The sequence below is a fragment of the Eleutherodactylus coqui genome, chromosome 2 (genome assembly GCF_035609145.1).
Source record: "Eleutherodactylus coqui strain aEleCoq1 chromosome 2, aEleCoq1.hap1, whole genome shotgun sequence".
NCBI classification, from domain to species: Eukaryota; Metazoa; Chordata; class Amphibia; order Anura; family Eleutherodactylidae; genus Eleutherodactylus; species Eleutherodactylus coqui.
This window is the reverse complement of record NC_089838.1, coordinates 328,120,693-328,137,131: the sequence shown is the minus strand read 5'-3', so window position 1 is coordinate 328,137,131 and position 16,439 is coordinate 328,120,693. Positions and strand designations below refer to the sequence as shown.

General features: G+C 49.1%; 1 protein-coding gene across 1 annotated transcript in view; it reads left to right on the top strand.

Annotated features, from left to right (window-relative positions):
• The window catches only part of DNAH2 (dynein axonemal heavy chain 2), a 194,374-nt gene extending 179,502 nt beyond the window's left edge, over window positions 1-14,872 (top strand). Inside the window, exons 72-88 of the mRNA XM_066593827.1 lie at window positions 2,319-2,452; window positions 5,420-5,564; window positions 5,692-5,891; window positions 6,435-6,561; window positions 6,661-6,847; window positions 7,770-7,918; window positions 8,044-8,227; window positions 9,129-9,319; window positions 9,394-9,585; window positions 10,445-10,629; window positions 10,722-10,950; window positions 11,028-11,179; window positions 11,409-11,523; window positions 12,830-13,006; window positions 13,845-13,919; window positions 13,994-14,144; window positions 14,580-14,872. Of these exons, the coding sequence (XP_066449924.1) occupies window positions 2,319-2,452; window positions 5,420-5,564; window positions 5,692-5,891; window positions 6,435-6,561; window positions 6,661-6,847; window positions 7,770-7,918; window positions 8,044-8,227; window positions 9,129-9,319; window positions 9,394-9,585; window positions 10,445-10,629; window positions 10,722-10,950; window positions 11,028-11,179; window positions 11,409-11,523; window positions 12,830-13,006; window positions 13,845-13,919; window positions 13,994-14,144; window positions 14,580-14,734 (2,748 nt within the window). The 3' untranslated portion in view covers window positions 14,735-14,872. The remainder of the gene's footprint in view (window positions 1-2,318; window positions 2,453-5,419; window positions 5,565-5,691; window positions 5,892-6,434; window positions 6,562-6,660; window positions 6,848-7,769; window positions 7,919-8,043; window positions 8,228-9,128; window positions 9,320-9,393; window positions 9,586-10,444; window positions 10,630-10,721; window positions 10,951-11,027; window positions 11,180-11,408; window positions 11,524-12,829; window positions 13,007-13,844; window positions 13,920-13,993; window positions 14,145-14,579) is intronic.
• Window positions 14,873-16,439: the final 1,567 nt, after the last annotated feature.

The following is a 16,439-nucleotide window of genomic DNA, read 5'->3' as shown; positions in this document are numbered from 1 at the left end:
GGCTGTGATTGGCTGCTGGCGCTCGATTAGCCAATCACAGCGCTCGCTTTGCTGGAGGCGGGATATTCAAAGCCCCATCATCAGCTGTGAGACGAGGAGGACGAAGTTTACCGCATTGCCCCCGCCAGACACAATCGGGAGGCATTAGGACGCCGCAGACCAGGTGAGTATTGATTTTTTGGGGGGTCTAGGGAGCACTTCGAAAACCTGATAGGTCTTACTATCGGGGTAGGACCTATTTTCGGGGGAAACATGGTATTTGCATTTTGACTCACACTCTCGTTCGAGTTTCTCGAAAGTGTGAAGACAGACTTAGGGGGTTGTGCCAAGATAGAAAGTTATTTCCCATCTACAGCGTAGAGGACAACTTTCTGATTAGTGGGGTCTAACCACTGATTCTGAGAACGTGGGTCCTGAAGGGATTTATGGAGCGGCAGTCGCACATCAACGCTGCCATTCCATTCATTTCCGTGGCAGTTCCAGAGATTGTCGAGTGCTTGAACTCTGCTATTTCCAACAGCCCCATTGACATGAATGGAGTGACCCCTGCTCCTAAATACAGGGACCTTCAGCACTGCCATTCTCAGGATTCGTGGGGTCCCAGCCGTCAGACCCCCACCAATCAGAAAGTTAGAGTATTTTCTGTCGGACAGTCGTCAGGCGCCCGGCAGTCATCCCAGCAGTAATCGCTCCTGCGCCTTCACACGGCAGCGATGATCGCTCAGTAAATGGAGACGGAGCGGCCGGAGATCACAGCTGACCAGCCGCCCGCCTCCATTCACAGTAAACAGGCCGTCGTTTATAATGTATCGCTGCCTGTTCATGCGGGCGATCACCGTCTGATCTACCAGCCTGCTAATCAGAACGATAAGCAGCCTAATCTCGCAGTCGTTCGGTCGATGGCGCTGCTCACACGGCCGGACTATTGTCCAGATCAGCACGATCCAATGATAGTCCGAACAGCAATCTGTGTAAAAGGGCCCTTGAGGCGAACCTACGCACAACGATTGTCGCTCAGAATTCGCTCAAGTGAACGAAAGTGCGCCATAATCATTACGGGTCACGCCAGCCATCGCGCGCTTTTTGTTTGCCGCTCAGTTTCAGCCTGCACAAAAATCATCGCCGGCTCGCTGACCGCCCTCTACTAAACGCTCCCCGCTCCATGTGTACATGGGAATGTGAGCGCTGAGCGAGAAGGGAACGATTCTCACCGATCTGCCTGTCTGAGCAGGAGCGCGAACAACTAGCGATGACGGTATTCGCTCGTGCGCTCGTTGAAACGAGAATCGTCCCGTGTAAAAGACCCCTGTCATGTGTAGAGGGGATAGCTCTCTTGGCACAACCCCTTTAATCTCACTGTCTTATACTGTATATGTGGATGGATCACAATGAATGTGTGTCTGTCTACCACTAGGGGGCAGCATCATACAGCTCCCATTACACTGTCCTAATCTTACATTGGAAGGACTTTAACTTCCATACATTTCTCATTAAAGGGACCTGCCATCATGTTTGGGGTGAACTGTGAGGGACCAGAGACCCCGGACAGAAGTGTTTGATACTCGCGGGTCCCTCGTTCCTGCATGGTGTCTTCGTGAAGCTGCTGCGCGCCTCTTCTCAGCCGGCTCTCTGTGCGGCAATAGTTTACAGAGCTCACACGTGATGACAGGTCCCCCTTAAATTATTCTCATCCCTATGACTACCGCTATAACAGATGATCATGTATGTGTGCGGTTATTTACAAGTCTGCTTGTGTCCCACTACCATATTAGAGTCTTCATTCATCCCTACCCATTTCAATTACATGTATTATCCTCCTGTCGCATCCAGAGCTGCGTTCAGTATGAGTCTGGTAAACCAGGCTGCATCATGCTGGATGACCATTTTAAATGCAGCTTTGGATGTGAGTGGAGTATAAGACATGATTTTGACAGTATTTTCTCATCCGGTTATTCACTTACAATGTCGCTGCACTTCAACGCCGTTAGCATCACTTAAACATCCTCTCTGGCTCTGGTCCATGGCACAATAATAGGATTTAGTTAAATGCTTTTCTTACAACCGTCGGTGCCAGCACGGCTAATCTCATTTGCTCCTTTTTGGGCATTTGCCAGTGCGGGCGCAGAGCCTTCTATAATGGGGGTGCCAGCATGTGGATTACTAATCTAAGTAACTTTACACTAATTGGGAAGCTTTATTCATCCGGATATCTGCGCTGACAATAGGAGATTAAAGCGAGGAGCGCTCGCTGTGAGATGGCGCTGTCTGGTGGCGGTATTTCTGCTGGTTGGCGTCCTAATGATGACTGTTCTGTGCAGGGGCTGGAGGCTCAGCTGTTGGGCAGCGTGGTGAGGAAGGAGCGGCCCGAGCTGGAAGAGCAAAAACAATCTTTGGTCTTGAACATTGCGGCTGGAAAACGTAAACTTCAGGAGCTGGAAGACGAGATTCTCAGGTGTGGGGGGCACATACTTATACAGGGTGTGGCAATGTCTGGGTGAGGGTCGGCGACAACGGAGCGGTACACTCAGTCCATGTTAAAGTCCGAAAAACCTTATTTTTCTTGGATATTCAGAATTAAGGGAAAACTCAGTGGAACACAATCGTCACTGGCAGCACATACAGTTTGTGTAAACAACACCACAAACGCCTGCCCGTCGAGGCACTTACTAAACTGCAGTACTCTGACTTACTACCAACATGCAGCAATGGTCAGCAAACAGTAGAAGTCCACCAGGTAGATGTGCTCACTCCTGGCTCTGACTGTCTGACCTTACAGTCAGGTCCAGCATGACATTATACAGACACGTCCATTGTAGTTTATGTGCTCCGTCCTGAACTAGACAAACTAGCTCCCCCATCACTAACCACATAGGAAGGGAGGAGCAGTCTTTATGGCATGTAGCCCTTGATTCTGCTTGTCCCAAGCAAATAGTATTAGACAGCAGCCAGGTGCAGCACAGTAAAAATCATTTTCTGCATCCCTGATGGTCTAGGTTAGTGAAGGGGTTAAAATATGTATCCCTGGTGGTCTGGGGCAATGGATGGGTTTATACCATCACTGTTGGTCTGTGGAAGTAAAGTTGTTAAGTGTCAGCATCCTTGGGAGTTTGAGACACTAAAAGTGTTACTGTTACCATCCCTGGTGATTGAGAGCAGTGAAAGACTTAACGTCAATAAATCTGCTGTTCTACGTCTGTAAAAGAGTTTTTGACAATATTCCAGATAGTGTACGGCAGTGCATGGGTTACTGTCAGAATCCCTGGTCGTCTAGGATAATGCAATGGTTAATGTCAATATCCCTGGTGGTCCAGGGCAGTGAAAGGGTTACTGTCAGAGTCCCTGATGGTCTAAGGTAGTAAAGGGAATGATTTCAGAATCCCTGGTAGTCTAGGGCAGTGAAAGGTGTATCACTAGTGGCCTAAGATCGTGAAAGAGTTAATGTAAAGATCCTGATTGTCTAGAGCAGTGAAGTGGTTAAAGTCTGTATCCCTGGTGGTCTAAGGTAATGGAAGGATTTATACCAGCATAACTGGTGGTCTATAGCATGAAAGGGTTAGTTTCAGTATATCTGCTGGTCTTCAGCAGTATATAATCAATATTTCGGATGATCTACTGCAGCAAAAGGCTTGCCGTCAAAATCCCTGGTGGCCTGGTGCAGTAAAAGGGTTAATATCAATATCTCTGGTGATATACGGTAGTGAAAGGTCTACTGTTAGAATCTCTGGAGGGCTAGGGCAGTAAAAGGGATAATGTCAATGTCCCCGATGTCTATGGCAGTGAATGCATAACTACAGAATACTTGTTGGTCTAGGGAAAGGACGCATTTCAGTATCCCTGATAGTGTAGATCAGTAAAGGGGTTATTGTCACAATCCTTGGTGGTCCTGGGCAGTGAATGGAGTAATGTCAGAATCCCAGGTGGTATACGGTAGTGAAAGGGTTAATGTAAATATGCCTGTTGATCTAAGGCAGTAAAGGGTTGTATCCCTGGTGGTCTAAGGTAGTGAGAAATGCCACTTTCGATTATTGCAACTTGCTGCTGATCGGCCTCCCCCGCATCAGACTCTCCCCTCCAATCCATCCTGAATGCGGCAGCCAGGCTCATCTTCCTGTCCAGCCGCTACTCGGACGCCTCTGCCCTGTGCCGGTCACTGCACTGGCTGCCCGTTAAATACGGAATTCAATTTAAAGTCACTACCTTCTTTCATGAAGCCCTCCATAGCACAGTGCCACCCTAGATTGCCTCCCTCATATCAATCCACCACCCAGCCCGGGCCCTCCACTCTGCCAAGGAAATCAGAATAAGCGCCCCTTTAATTCGAATCTCTCATTCTCGCCCCAAGACTTCTCCAGAGCAGCACCAGTCCTCTTGAACGTGCTACCCAAAAGCTATCCGGGCAAACCCTGACACACTAAACTTCAGGCGTGCTCTAAAAATGTACCTCTTCAGGGAGGCATACCACATCTCCTAAACCAAACCCCCCTGTACTTCCCCTGATAACATGCTCCCTGACCTACTGACTGCAATCCCTGCTAGCCGCTATCAACCGCCCCCCCTGCAGTCATACCGATTCTGCCGTCACACGGTAAATGTCTGACCATTGTCTGTGTATAGCACCCCTCACTCTCCACCTCACCATACCGTGCACATCTCCAGCCCTTTACCTTCTGTATCCCCCCATTATTTGCAGTATGTAAGCTCGTTGGAGCAGGACCCTCACCCCTATTGTTTACATCAACTGATTACTAAATGTAACCGTGGTTTTTGTTTTTATTCCCCCTGTCTTGTAAGCGCTGCGCTATATAAATAAAGATTATTATTATAAGAGGTTAATACAAGGATCCCTGATGGTCTAGAGTAGCAAAGGTGTTAATTTAAGGAACCCTCATGGTGTAGGGCAGTGAAATGGTTAAACAGAAAATAGTGTAGGTAGCATAGAGAGGACGAAGCAGGTGTAACAGTACCACTGCTCAGTTCCCTCTATGATTGGGCAGAGTGATTCTGAAGTGCTCTGCCTGATCATTATATGACCCTCTGTGCTTGCAGAAACAAAGGTGGCCGCACCAGCTTCTCTGACTACCTGATGCACATTGCACATTGGTATGCATTATTAGTCTAAGACACTATGCCTGCTTTGATTGGCCAGTGCTGCCCCCATGAGCCGAGCTGACCAGTCAGAGCAGCATGCCATGTCTTAGACTACCGACACATGCCATGCCCGGTGTGCATCAGATAGTTAAGGGAGCCGTGCGGCTATCTTTGTTTATCATGGCCTGGGGGGGGTCGCTTTAAGGGGAGAGCTCTGGGATTCTGCGTAGGAGCACACGTTCCCCGAGCTTCTGGCCTCCACAGCTCGGTGGTATCGCTGCCCTCCAGCCTCCTATTCGGAGCATCATGTTATGGTCATTGACTCTCCCAGGCTCCTGAACGAGGCGACGGGGTCCCTCCTGGATGATGTGCAGCTGGTGAACACCTTGCAGACGTCAAAAGTGACAGCCACGGAAGTGAGCGAGCAGCTGGAGAGCAGCGAGGAGACCGAGGAGAAGATCGATCTGGCTAGAGAGGTAAGAGATGACCACACATGGTTCCAGGCTATTCTTCCTGCGCCGCCTCTAGAGGGCGTACTGCTGCTCCCGGTATTGCCTCATGCCATTATGTCAGCAGCTGGATGTCTCTTTGTCTTCTGCCTAGGCATACCGCCCCTGTGCCCAGCGGGCTTCACTCCTCTTCTTCGTCTTGAATGACCTCGGACGTATTGACCCCATGTATCAGTTCTCCCTGGACTCCTATCTTGACCTCTTTCATCTGAGCATTGACAAGAGCACACGCAGCGCCAACCTGGAGGAGCGGATCACCAACCTCAATGAGTACCACACGTACGCCGTCTATAGGTAACCGCACACTGGTCTTGTCAGCTTTGTGAGGAGGGTGTTGGCTGGGACTCATCCAAGGGCGCCGCTACCAGGAGGCGATGTGAGCCTTAGAGCTCAGAGGGCTGCCGCTGGGTTGCCATTTTAATGACTGATTAAAGATAACTGTCACCTGCCAGCCGGCCAGGTAGCAACCACACAAGCAGGGCACTCGCTCTGTTTGCAGCTCAGGTTGGGTGGTCACCATGATGTCATCAGTCTGACCTCTCATTCCCGCATCTGCTTTCTTGCACGCAGATGCCGGGTGGAGAGGTAAACGGTCACAGACTGATGACTGCCTGAACGGTGCTGCGGAAAGAGTGAGTGCAATGCTTGTGGGGTTGCTGCCTGTCTGGGGCCCCTATGGGGATCACTTGTAATTACTTATGGAGGCAACATAAAGGCTCGGGGCATCTCTGGACTCATCAGTGTCTCCCCGCTTACTGCCTTCTGCTGCATCACGCTGCACTAATCATTTCGGGGCTGGGAATAGAACACGTGTCAATGCCAGTTCTGCCCCCTCAGGTACACCTGCCGGGCCCTCTTTGAAAGGCATAAGCTGCTTTTCAGTTTCCAGATGTGCGCCAAGATCCTAGAAGTTGCTGGAAAGCTAAACATGGATGAATATAACTTCTTCCTGCGCGGCGGGGTGGTGAGTGACGTCTTCAACAATCTGTCCAATCAGAGTATTTTCTTCCAGTACTATGTAGCGCATGAGAGCTGAGCCCAAGTCCTTCTTTACCCCTCGCAGGTCCTGGATCGAGAGGAGCAGATGGACAATCCCTGTACAGGGTGGCTTTCTGATGCCAACTGGGACAACATAACCGAGTTAGACAAGCTGGCGAACTTCCATGGCATCATGAACTCGTTTGAACAGTACCCACGAGACTGGCAGCAGTGGTACACCAGCCCACAGCCTGAGAGCGCCTGTCTGCCAGGTACTGAGAATAGATAATGTATAGGGTAACACGTAGATTTATCAACCTGTGCATACAGGGATTCATATTATTGGGAGCTGGGCCTGCAATACCAAATCTGGCCACTGCAGTGAGAACAGAGTTGTTTGATTCCTGAAGAAACCAAAGCCATGCACAAACACACAGGCCCAGTGGACAGATGATTGATGGGGGGCCCCTGTCAATGGACCCCTTTGATCAACTATTGTTGGCCTATCCTAACAACTGGACAACCCCTTTAATCCTAAAGGTCATACATGTACACCCTCTGGTATCAGGGTTTGTATAGAGCAGGCCCGGGAACTGTGCCCTCTCCACATGGCGGGTGCTGGTGGTCTTTGACAGCAGCCCATCCACAACACCCGCGATCAGTGTTTATGATGATTGTGGCTTTAAACCCTTTAAATGTCAGTTCTGTCAGCGACATTTACGCTCACCATGACAATGTGAGGTGGGTGCAGTTGTCATGGCAGAACCTTCTTACAGCCCGCACGGCTGCCATGTGTGCCTATAAAGACAGCCCCATATACCGCAATACTGTTTGATGGCTTTTACTGCCGGATTGCGGTATATGGTAAAATTTTTCATAAAAAGCGATCAAAAAGTCTATGTACTCAACAGTACTGGATAGAAACTCCAGGATGTCCTGCAGAACACGACTCCGCTGACGGAAAGATGAAGAGGGTATCAGAAGATGGCGGCGGAAAATACATATTTTTGAAAGTAGCGCAGCAAATCAATAAATGTGGTCTGACCGTAATCGTACCGTCCCACAGATCGGGATCAGCTCCATACAAACCCTACATGCTCTGGACATACATGGATGTCCAGGGGCGTGAAGGGGTTAAAACACCCTGCCTCTACATGCTGTGTATCGTGATACCGGACTGCCGTATTGTTACAGGTGAATGGGAGAACGCCTGCAGCGAGGTGCAGAGGATGCTGATTGTCCGGTCCCTGCGGCAGGACCGTGTGGCGTTCTGCGTGACGGCCTTCATCATCAACAATCTGGGGTCAAAGTTTACTGAGCCCCCCGTGTTGGATATGCGGTCGGTGAGTGAGGGGTGGCTGCCTACCTAGCAGCGTCTGCGGTATACTCCACATATAATGTGCTCATGCCCATAAAGTGCCCGCACGCTGCTGCTCGCCTCTCACACTTGTCTTCATCTCTTCCGCAGGTGGTGGAGGACTCTCTTCCTCGCTCTCCCCTGGTATTCGTCCTCTCCCCGGGCGTGGACCCCACCGGTGCCCTCCTTCAGTTGGCAGAACAGTGTGGAATGTACCAGCGTTTCCAGGCGCTCTCTCTAGGACAAGGCCAGGCTCCGATCGCCACCCGCATGATCAAGGAAGGAATTAAGGAGGGTAAGAGCCGTAGTGATAGCATGTAACATGTGGGAGAAGAGACGTCCCTCGCGTGTTCTCTCCTCGCCTAGTGCAGATTACTAAGAGGCGCAGTGACTTCTTCATTTGACCCAATGTTATTATTAACCTGTTAATGACCAACTGTCGTAAATATACAGCAGGCAGTTGCGGATGGTGAATGGAGTGACTCACTTCATACCATACCGGCTGTTTGAGAAACTGTTACCCTGCCGCAGTAGCTGTGATTGGAGCTAGCTCCAATAGCCGCCATTTAACTGCTTAGATGCTACATTCAATATCCGCTAGAGCCACTAAGCAGCCAACTGGAGTGGGGGGACCCCTCTTGTACCCCATCATCTCTCAGGACATAATCATGGGGTGCCAGTAGGTTCACATGGCAGTCCGAAGCCTAGTCAAGGCTCCCAGGGATGTTATGTATTGCAGTGTATTAAGCACTGCCTGGGCAGGGCTTAATAGGGGAACATTAAAAATACAATGTACTGCAATTCTGAAGTAGTGCAGCATATTGTACAAGCGATCAAGTGAACGCAAGTTCTCGTACCCTATGAGAACTAGAAGAGCTAAGGTACCAGGAAAATAAAGAAAGGTTATGGCTCTTGGAAAGCGGGGAAGAAAAAACTAAAAGGAAAGTTCTAACAAATTGTCAGTCATTAAAGGGTTAAGGGGGCAGGAGGGCGTTCATACATTCTACCGCCTTACAACTTCACAGATACAAAATGGCTACAGTAAGCTTGCTGGGTTACAGCGGGTGCCGCAGTCTTCTCTGCAATGGCTGGAGTAACACAGTGACATTTTGAGTAGTAGCATCGCTTCTGCCTCAGGGGGCGCTCTCATCCAGTTCAGTAGGTAAAAGTCTGACTTCCCCTTCATTACTTTCTAGGGCACTGGGTGTTCTTGGCCAATTGTCACCTGTCGCTCTCATGGATGCCACAACTGGATAAGTTGGTGGAGCAGCTGCAAGTGGAGGACCCACACCCCAACTTCAGACTCTGGCTGAGCTCGAGCCCCCATCCGGACTTCCCCATCTCTATACTCCAAGCGAGCATTAAGATGACCACCGAGCCCCCCAAGGTAAGATGTACTAGGAGGGAGACACCAACAAGATGTGGTGCCATCTTTTATAACGTGTTTTTTGCCATCCTCAGGGTCTGCGCGCCAACATGAAGCGCCTGTACCAGCTGATCACCGAGCCTCAGTTCTCCCGCTGCAGTAAGACATCCAGCTACCGCCGCCTGCTCTTCTCTCTATGCTTTTTCCACAGCGTCCTCCTCGAGCGCAGAAAATTCCTCCAGCTCGGCTGGAATATTGTATATGGCTTCAACGACTCCGACTTCGAGGTGAGACCATTATTTAGATGCTTCAAGTCTGTAAGTTTGTTGTTTTTCTCTGCCATCCCTCCACCCCACCTGTTCCAGGCCTCGTTTTCTAACTAGTTAATACACACTGTGCACTGCTCTCTGATTGGCTAGTGCTGATCACATGAGCAGTGATGGCTTCTGAGATAGCAGGTATAGAGCATTGGTAGTCCAAAGCTCCATTTAGACCAGACGAATGTCGGGCAAACAATGCCAGACACTCTTCCCTGCAAGTACCCGCTCACCCGGTTTTGGACAGGAGCGCATATCGTTGCTTCACAGCAGGGCGGCTGCAGGATATTTCTCTCCTCTCGCTCCCCCGCCCCTCTCTATTCACTTAACACAGCGGCCGTTCAGTACTGAGCGGCTGCTGTTTTCACTGAATGATCAGCAATCAGAATTTTAAGCTGTATAAAATCCTGAGCGATGAGTGTAAACAGCAGCTGTTCAGTACTGAACGACCGCTGTGTTAAGTGAATAGAGAGGGGCGGGAGAGAGCCAGGAGCGAAATCTCCTGCAGCCGCCCCACTGTGAAGCAACGATATGCGCTTCTGTGCAAAAGCGGGGGCTTGCGGGGACGAGTGTCGGGCATCAATTGCCCGACATTCGTTCCATCTAAATGGGCCTTAACACTATCAATGTCCCGTGGGGATTAGGTAGTCTGAAGATTGCATCAGCCATTTGGAATGGTCAAAAAACGGTACCCAGACGGCAGCAAAGTACAGCTGCAGGTAATATATCCCCTCCACCGTTCAGTCCTGAGGCAGTCCTGAGGCAGGGTTGCTTTAATTAACAGTATGTGGCGTAGCGCTAATATAGACGGACATTTTTTCTTCCGTAGGTATCAGAGAACCTGCTCAGTTTATATCTTGATGAATACGAGGAGACCCCATGGGAGGCCCTGAAGTATCTGATTGCCGGCGTCAATTATGGTGGTCACGTGACTGATGACTGGGACCGACGACTACTAGGAACCTACATTAATGACTATTTCTCTGAATCTGCGCTGACTACCCCCTTCTACAAGTAAGTGAGGAGCTGAACCCCAACACTTGCTGCACCTCTGTTGTGTATATGGATGTGGTTGATTATATCTGGTCTATATATCCGCTCCTAAGACTCTCCATATTGGACACTTATTACATCCCTCGAGATGGGCCGTTGGCATCATACAAGGAGTTCATTGGCTTACTACCCACTGTGGATCATCCTGAGGCCTTCGGGCAACACCCCAATGCAGATATCGCCAGTCAGATCACTGAGGCACGGACACTGTTTGACACGCTGCTTTCTTTGCAACCCCAAGTCACTCAAAGCACGTCTGGAGGGCAAACCCGTGAAGACAAGGTACTCTTCAGAGGTCCTGGAAGTGCCTCCTTTTGTTTACTTATGCATCAGCCTGACTCGTATCCTTATTGACTCAGGTCTTGGAGTTATTGACCGACGTCCGACAGAAGATCCCTCAAGAAATCGATTATGAGGGAACAAGGAAGATGCTAAGTGACGATCCAAACCCTCTCAATGTTGTCTTGTTACAAGAGATCCAGAGATACAACGCTCTGCTGAACACAATCAGGTCAGTGTGCCATAAATACTCCAAGCAAAAACCTACTGATGTGTTGGCATCAGTGGAGAGGATGTGGAGTAAATGTAAAGTTTCATCTTCTCATCTCGTTTCTTTCTGGATAAAGCCAAAGACTTATCAGCAGCCCCTCGTACGCATCTTTATAGGCACTGCGGGCCGCAATGTTGTAACCGATTCTGTCACATTAGAAAACTCATCAGATCGTTTCCATTTTCCTTAGGTCTTCTCTACTAGATCTGGAGCGCGGTATTCAAGGCTTGGTGGTCATGTCTACTGAGTTGGAGGAGATCTTTACCTGCATATATGACGCACGAGTACCCCCATTGTGGGAGAAGGTGGGGTGACGTGAAGAGATTAATTTGATGATGGGAGGGCAGGATGAAGAGATGATGATGATATAAGAGCAGGATGAGGAGGAGATGATGATGATGACATGAGGGCAGGATGAGGAGATGATGACTTGAGGAGAAGATAATGATGATAATATGAGGGTAGGATGAGGAGATGATGATGATGACATGGGGGCAGGATGAGGAGGAGATGATGACTTGAGAAGGAAATAATGATATGAGGGTAGGATGAGGAGATGATGATGTGAGGAAGATATGATGATGATTTAAGGGTAGGATGAGGAGATGATGATGACATGAGGAGGAGATGATGATATGAGGGCAACATGAGGAGATGATGATGATGATGATATGAGGGCAGGATGAGGAGATGATGATGATGGTATCTGAGGACATGAGATGAGGATGAGGGCAAGATGAGGAGACGATGATGATATCTGTGGACATGAGGAGATGATGACATGAGGGCAGGATGAGGAGGAGTTAATGATATGAGGACAAAATGAGGAGATGATGATGACATGAGGAGATGATAATGGCGTGAGGAGATGATGATATGCGGGTAGGATGAGGAGATGATGATGACGGCGTGAGGAGATGATGATCATGGGATGATGGCAGGATGAGGAGATGATGATATGAGGGCAGGGTAAGGAGATGATGATGTCGTGAGGAGGAGAGGATGATGGCGTGAGGAGGAGAGGATGATGGCGTGAGGAGGAGAGGATGATGGCGTGAGGAGGAGAGGATGATGGCGTGAGGAGGAGAGGATGATGGCGTGAGGAGGAGAGGATGATGGCGTGAGGCGGAGAGGATGATGGCGTGAGGCGGAGAGGATGATGGCGTGAGGCGGAGAGGATGATGGCGTGAGGCGGAGAGGATGATGGCATGAGGCGGAGAGGATGATGCTGTGAGGAGGAGAGGATGATGCTGTGAGGAGGAGAGGATGATATGAGGGATGGAGGAGGAGATTATGATGACGTGAGGAGGAGATGGTGATATGAGGGCAGGACAAGGAGATGATGATGTGAAGACAGGATGAAGAGATGATGATGATGATATGAGAGCAGGACGAAGAGATGATGATGATGATGATGTGAGGACAGGTTGAGGAGATGATGATGTGAGAACAGGTTTGGGAGATTATGATGATGTGAGGACAGGTTGACAAGATGATGATGTGAGGACAGGTTGGGGAGATTATGATGATGTGAGGACAGGTTGGGGAGATTATGATGATGATGTGAGGGCAGGATTAGGAGATGAATATAATTTTGATTCCTGATTTTAGGCTTATCCATCTCTAAAACCTCTGGCAGCCTGGACGCGGGATCTGGCCCTGCGTGTGGAGATGTTTGCACGCTGGGCGGAGACAGCTCGTCCTCCTGTCTTATATTGGCTCTCAGCATTCACATTCCCAACTGGATTCTTAACTGCCGTACTCCAGAGTGCAGCCCGACAAAATAATGTAAGACTCCATTATATAACAGCGGACTGAATCTGTATGGTATCCATTCCATAGGAAATGTAACAGGAAACTGCCTCACGAATTGACCCTCATTTATGAATAAGAATAAAAAGATCCGACAGGCTCGTCAATGTTTTTCTCCCCGAAAGTGGGTGTGGCCAACTCCTGTCTCGCTTTCTGACACATTCATGAAGCGTTATTACTAGAAAGTGCCTGAAAAAACTGTCGCTAATAAAACCTAATGAAAGTTGGTGGAGATTAAGAGGCATTTGGTGCAAATTCTTGGCGCACGCTCACTTTGGCACTACATGCATAGACTTTTTTTTCCTGAGTTTGCCCCAATTGTTTGCTTTCTTATAAAATAATTGGTTAACAGTCAAAATAATAAGATCAGCAGATGATGCTAAATAGAATGTTTGCAGCAAAACATATTTCAGAATGCAAACTGGTGCAACTTTGGCGCACGTAGTGGTGTTACGTGGGAATTGATGCATTTTGTGGTGCAAAATAAACTACATAGTTAGGGCGGTTTCTTCATGCTTTTGCCCCATTTTATGTGATAAAATCAGTAATTAGACCGCTGGCTCGTTCTCTTATATTAGTACATAAAGAAGAATTTAATTTGTGGTGCAAAACTTATTTTGTAATACAAATTGGCGCATGTTTGATGCACACAACACTGATATGCTAAAACTGGTGTATCTTTCTATTGTGCTAAATTTACAAGTCCGTGCGCCACTTTTGTAAATTTGGCGCAATTTAAGACTGTCAAATTCTAAAAAGATCTGCTGCGATATACGCCAATGTTCATAAATAAGGGCCATTGTCTCCTTCTCAGGTGTCTGTTGACTCTCTGTCCTGGGAGTTCATCGTCTCCACAGTAGATGACAACAACCTGGTGTATCCTCCAAAGGTCAGTGCGCCCAGACATATGAGACATCTGTATAGGGACAGAGCAGACAGATGACATGATACTTGCTTCCTCAGGACGGGGTATGGATCCGCAGCTTGTACCTGGAGGGCGCCGGCTGGGATAAGAAGAACTCCTGTCTGATGGAAGCCGAACCAATGCAGCTTGTGTGTCCGCTGCCGACCGTCCACTTCAGACCCACGGAGAGCAAGAAGAAGAGCAGCAAAGGTACAGGAGGGGCGTTCATGTGGACACCTCAGCTTCTCCTGTTCCCATTGCACACATAAAGGGAATCTGTCATCACCGTTGAGCCCCATGAACTACATTCTGGGGCTCGGGGTGAGATAATGGGGCGAGCTGTGTTTTATACTCACTGGATGCGCACAGCTTGACTCTTTTCAGCCGTCCCTTTCCACGCACTCTTCCATAGAGATGAATGCGGTGGAAGGAGTCACGCTGTGTGCGTGCGCCAACTTCATAGGGACACAGCGCAGGAACGATGAGTATCAAACACCGCTCCCCGGACTCCCTATTCCCTCACCATTGGGCCACATAGGGCAGTTTATGATGCTGGAAGGTGATGATAGGTTCCTTAGAATGATACATCTGTTTTCTGGCTGAATGCACTAACCCCCCTCTGTACAACCTCTCTCTCCTTCTCAGGACTCTATTCCTGCCCCTGTTATTATTACCCCGTCCGGTGTGGGTCCACTGGTCGAGCCTCCTTTGTGATCGGCGTGGATCTTAAAACAGGTTCATCACCTCCGGAGCACTGGATCAAGAGAGGAACCGCCTTACTCATGAGTCTGGACAGCTAGAGCGGCGGATGGTCTCAGCGCTCGTCCTGCACTCCACCTTACAGCCGTATTTGGCCGTTGTCTCTCTTCCCGGCGCTGTATACGTGTATTTATTGTTGTAAATGGACTTTGCAGTGCATTAAAGTTCTTTAGCTTTTCTTTTTATGATGTTATTGCTCGCTGGTCGTAGACAACCCAGTTGGGATGTTTTTAGGATCCTTCCGGTATTTCCTCTTGCAGATTTTATAACATTATGATAACAGTAAGGCCTCATGTCCACGAGGAAAATCAGGCCCGCTACGGATTCCACATGGAGAATCTGCAGCGGGTCCCTCCTGTCCCGCGGACATGAGCACTGAAAATAGGAATTTAAAAGAATTAACTCACCGGCAGCGGGCCGGGAAGGTCTTCTCTTCCTCACGGCCGGATCTTCTTTTTCGGCCGGCGGATGAACTCGTCACGCCAGCGGCACGTCGCCAGCGTGCCGTGCGCATGCGCCGGGCACATCCGCCGAGCCGAAGCAAGAAAGATCCAGCCATAAGGAAGAGAAGACCTTCCCGGTCCGCTGCGGGTGAGTTAATTCTTTTACATTCCTATTTTAGGTCTCCCGCGGATCCGGACGACTTCCATAGGCTTCAAAAGAAGCCCGCGGGAGCCGTCCCCGTGGGAGACCCGCACGAAAATGGAGCATGGTCCAGATTTTTTCATGCTCCATTTTTTTTAAAATAACTTTTAGTGACCATCCGCGGGTATTTAGCTACCCGCGGGTGGTCAATGCATCCCTATGGGGTGCGGATCCGCGTGCAGGAAAAGAGTTAAAATCCGCTGCGGATTTTAATTCTTCTTTTGCCTGTGGACATGAGGCCTAAAACTTGTAGGGTTTTTCAGATTGGACAACCCCATCTTACGTTGTTTGCCTTTAGGTAGAAGTCGTGTTAGAGGGCCGCTGTGCTGGAAGCGTTAACAATGGGGAACCTTACTCTAGCTTCTTGTATTTCTCTGCACCCACCTGTAGTCCTCCAAAGAAGACAGCCCTACCGGCTTGGTTCTTCATTTTATCTAATGAGAGTCCAGTTGGGGAGCCCCTACTGGACATGAAACCGGGACTGTTAGACCCATATACAACCACAAGCCACCTGTTGTATCTGAGCAGCCTGAGATGGGCAAATATCTCACCAAATCTGTGGTTGGGGAGGTACAAATGCAGCAGCCCTGAGTTTGGCCTACAGCCCGACTCATAGTGATATCATGTGTTGCCTATTGTGGTTTTTCATAGAACTGCAGGGAAACTTGCTGCATTATACACTGAATGGCCAGCAACTCATCCCGGCGTCCATCCACAAGTATCCGAGAATCCAGAGTGTGCCAAGAGAACATCACCCACACTATTACTCCATCTCCACCAGCCTGACAGGAAGGGGTCATCATTCATGCTGCTTGCACCAACTTCTGACCCTCCCATCAGCGCGGTGCAGGAGAAATCTGGATCCATTTGACCAGCCAATGTTTTTGCACTGTGCAGGGATATAATTTTGCACGGTTTTACCTGCTTTCTGTTTGTATTAGACACAATTGTTCTAGAACTGGTCGTCTGCTGTTATAGCCCTGCCGTGCTAAGGAATGGCAAGTGGTGTTTGGACATGTTACTTGGAGCATCAGCACTGTTTTCGGCAGCTCTTAACTGTGAGGCGCTTATTTGTTAGAACGATTCTTGAGATCAGTGATC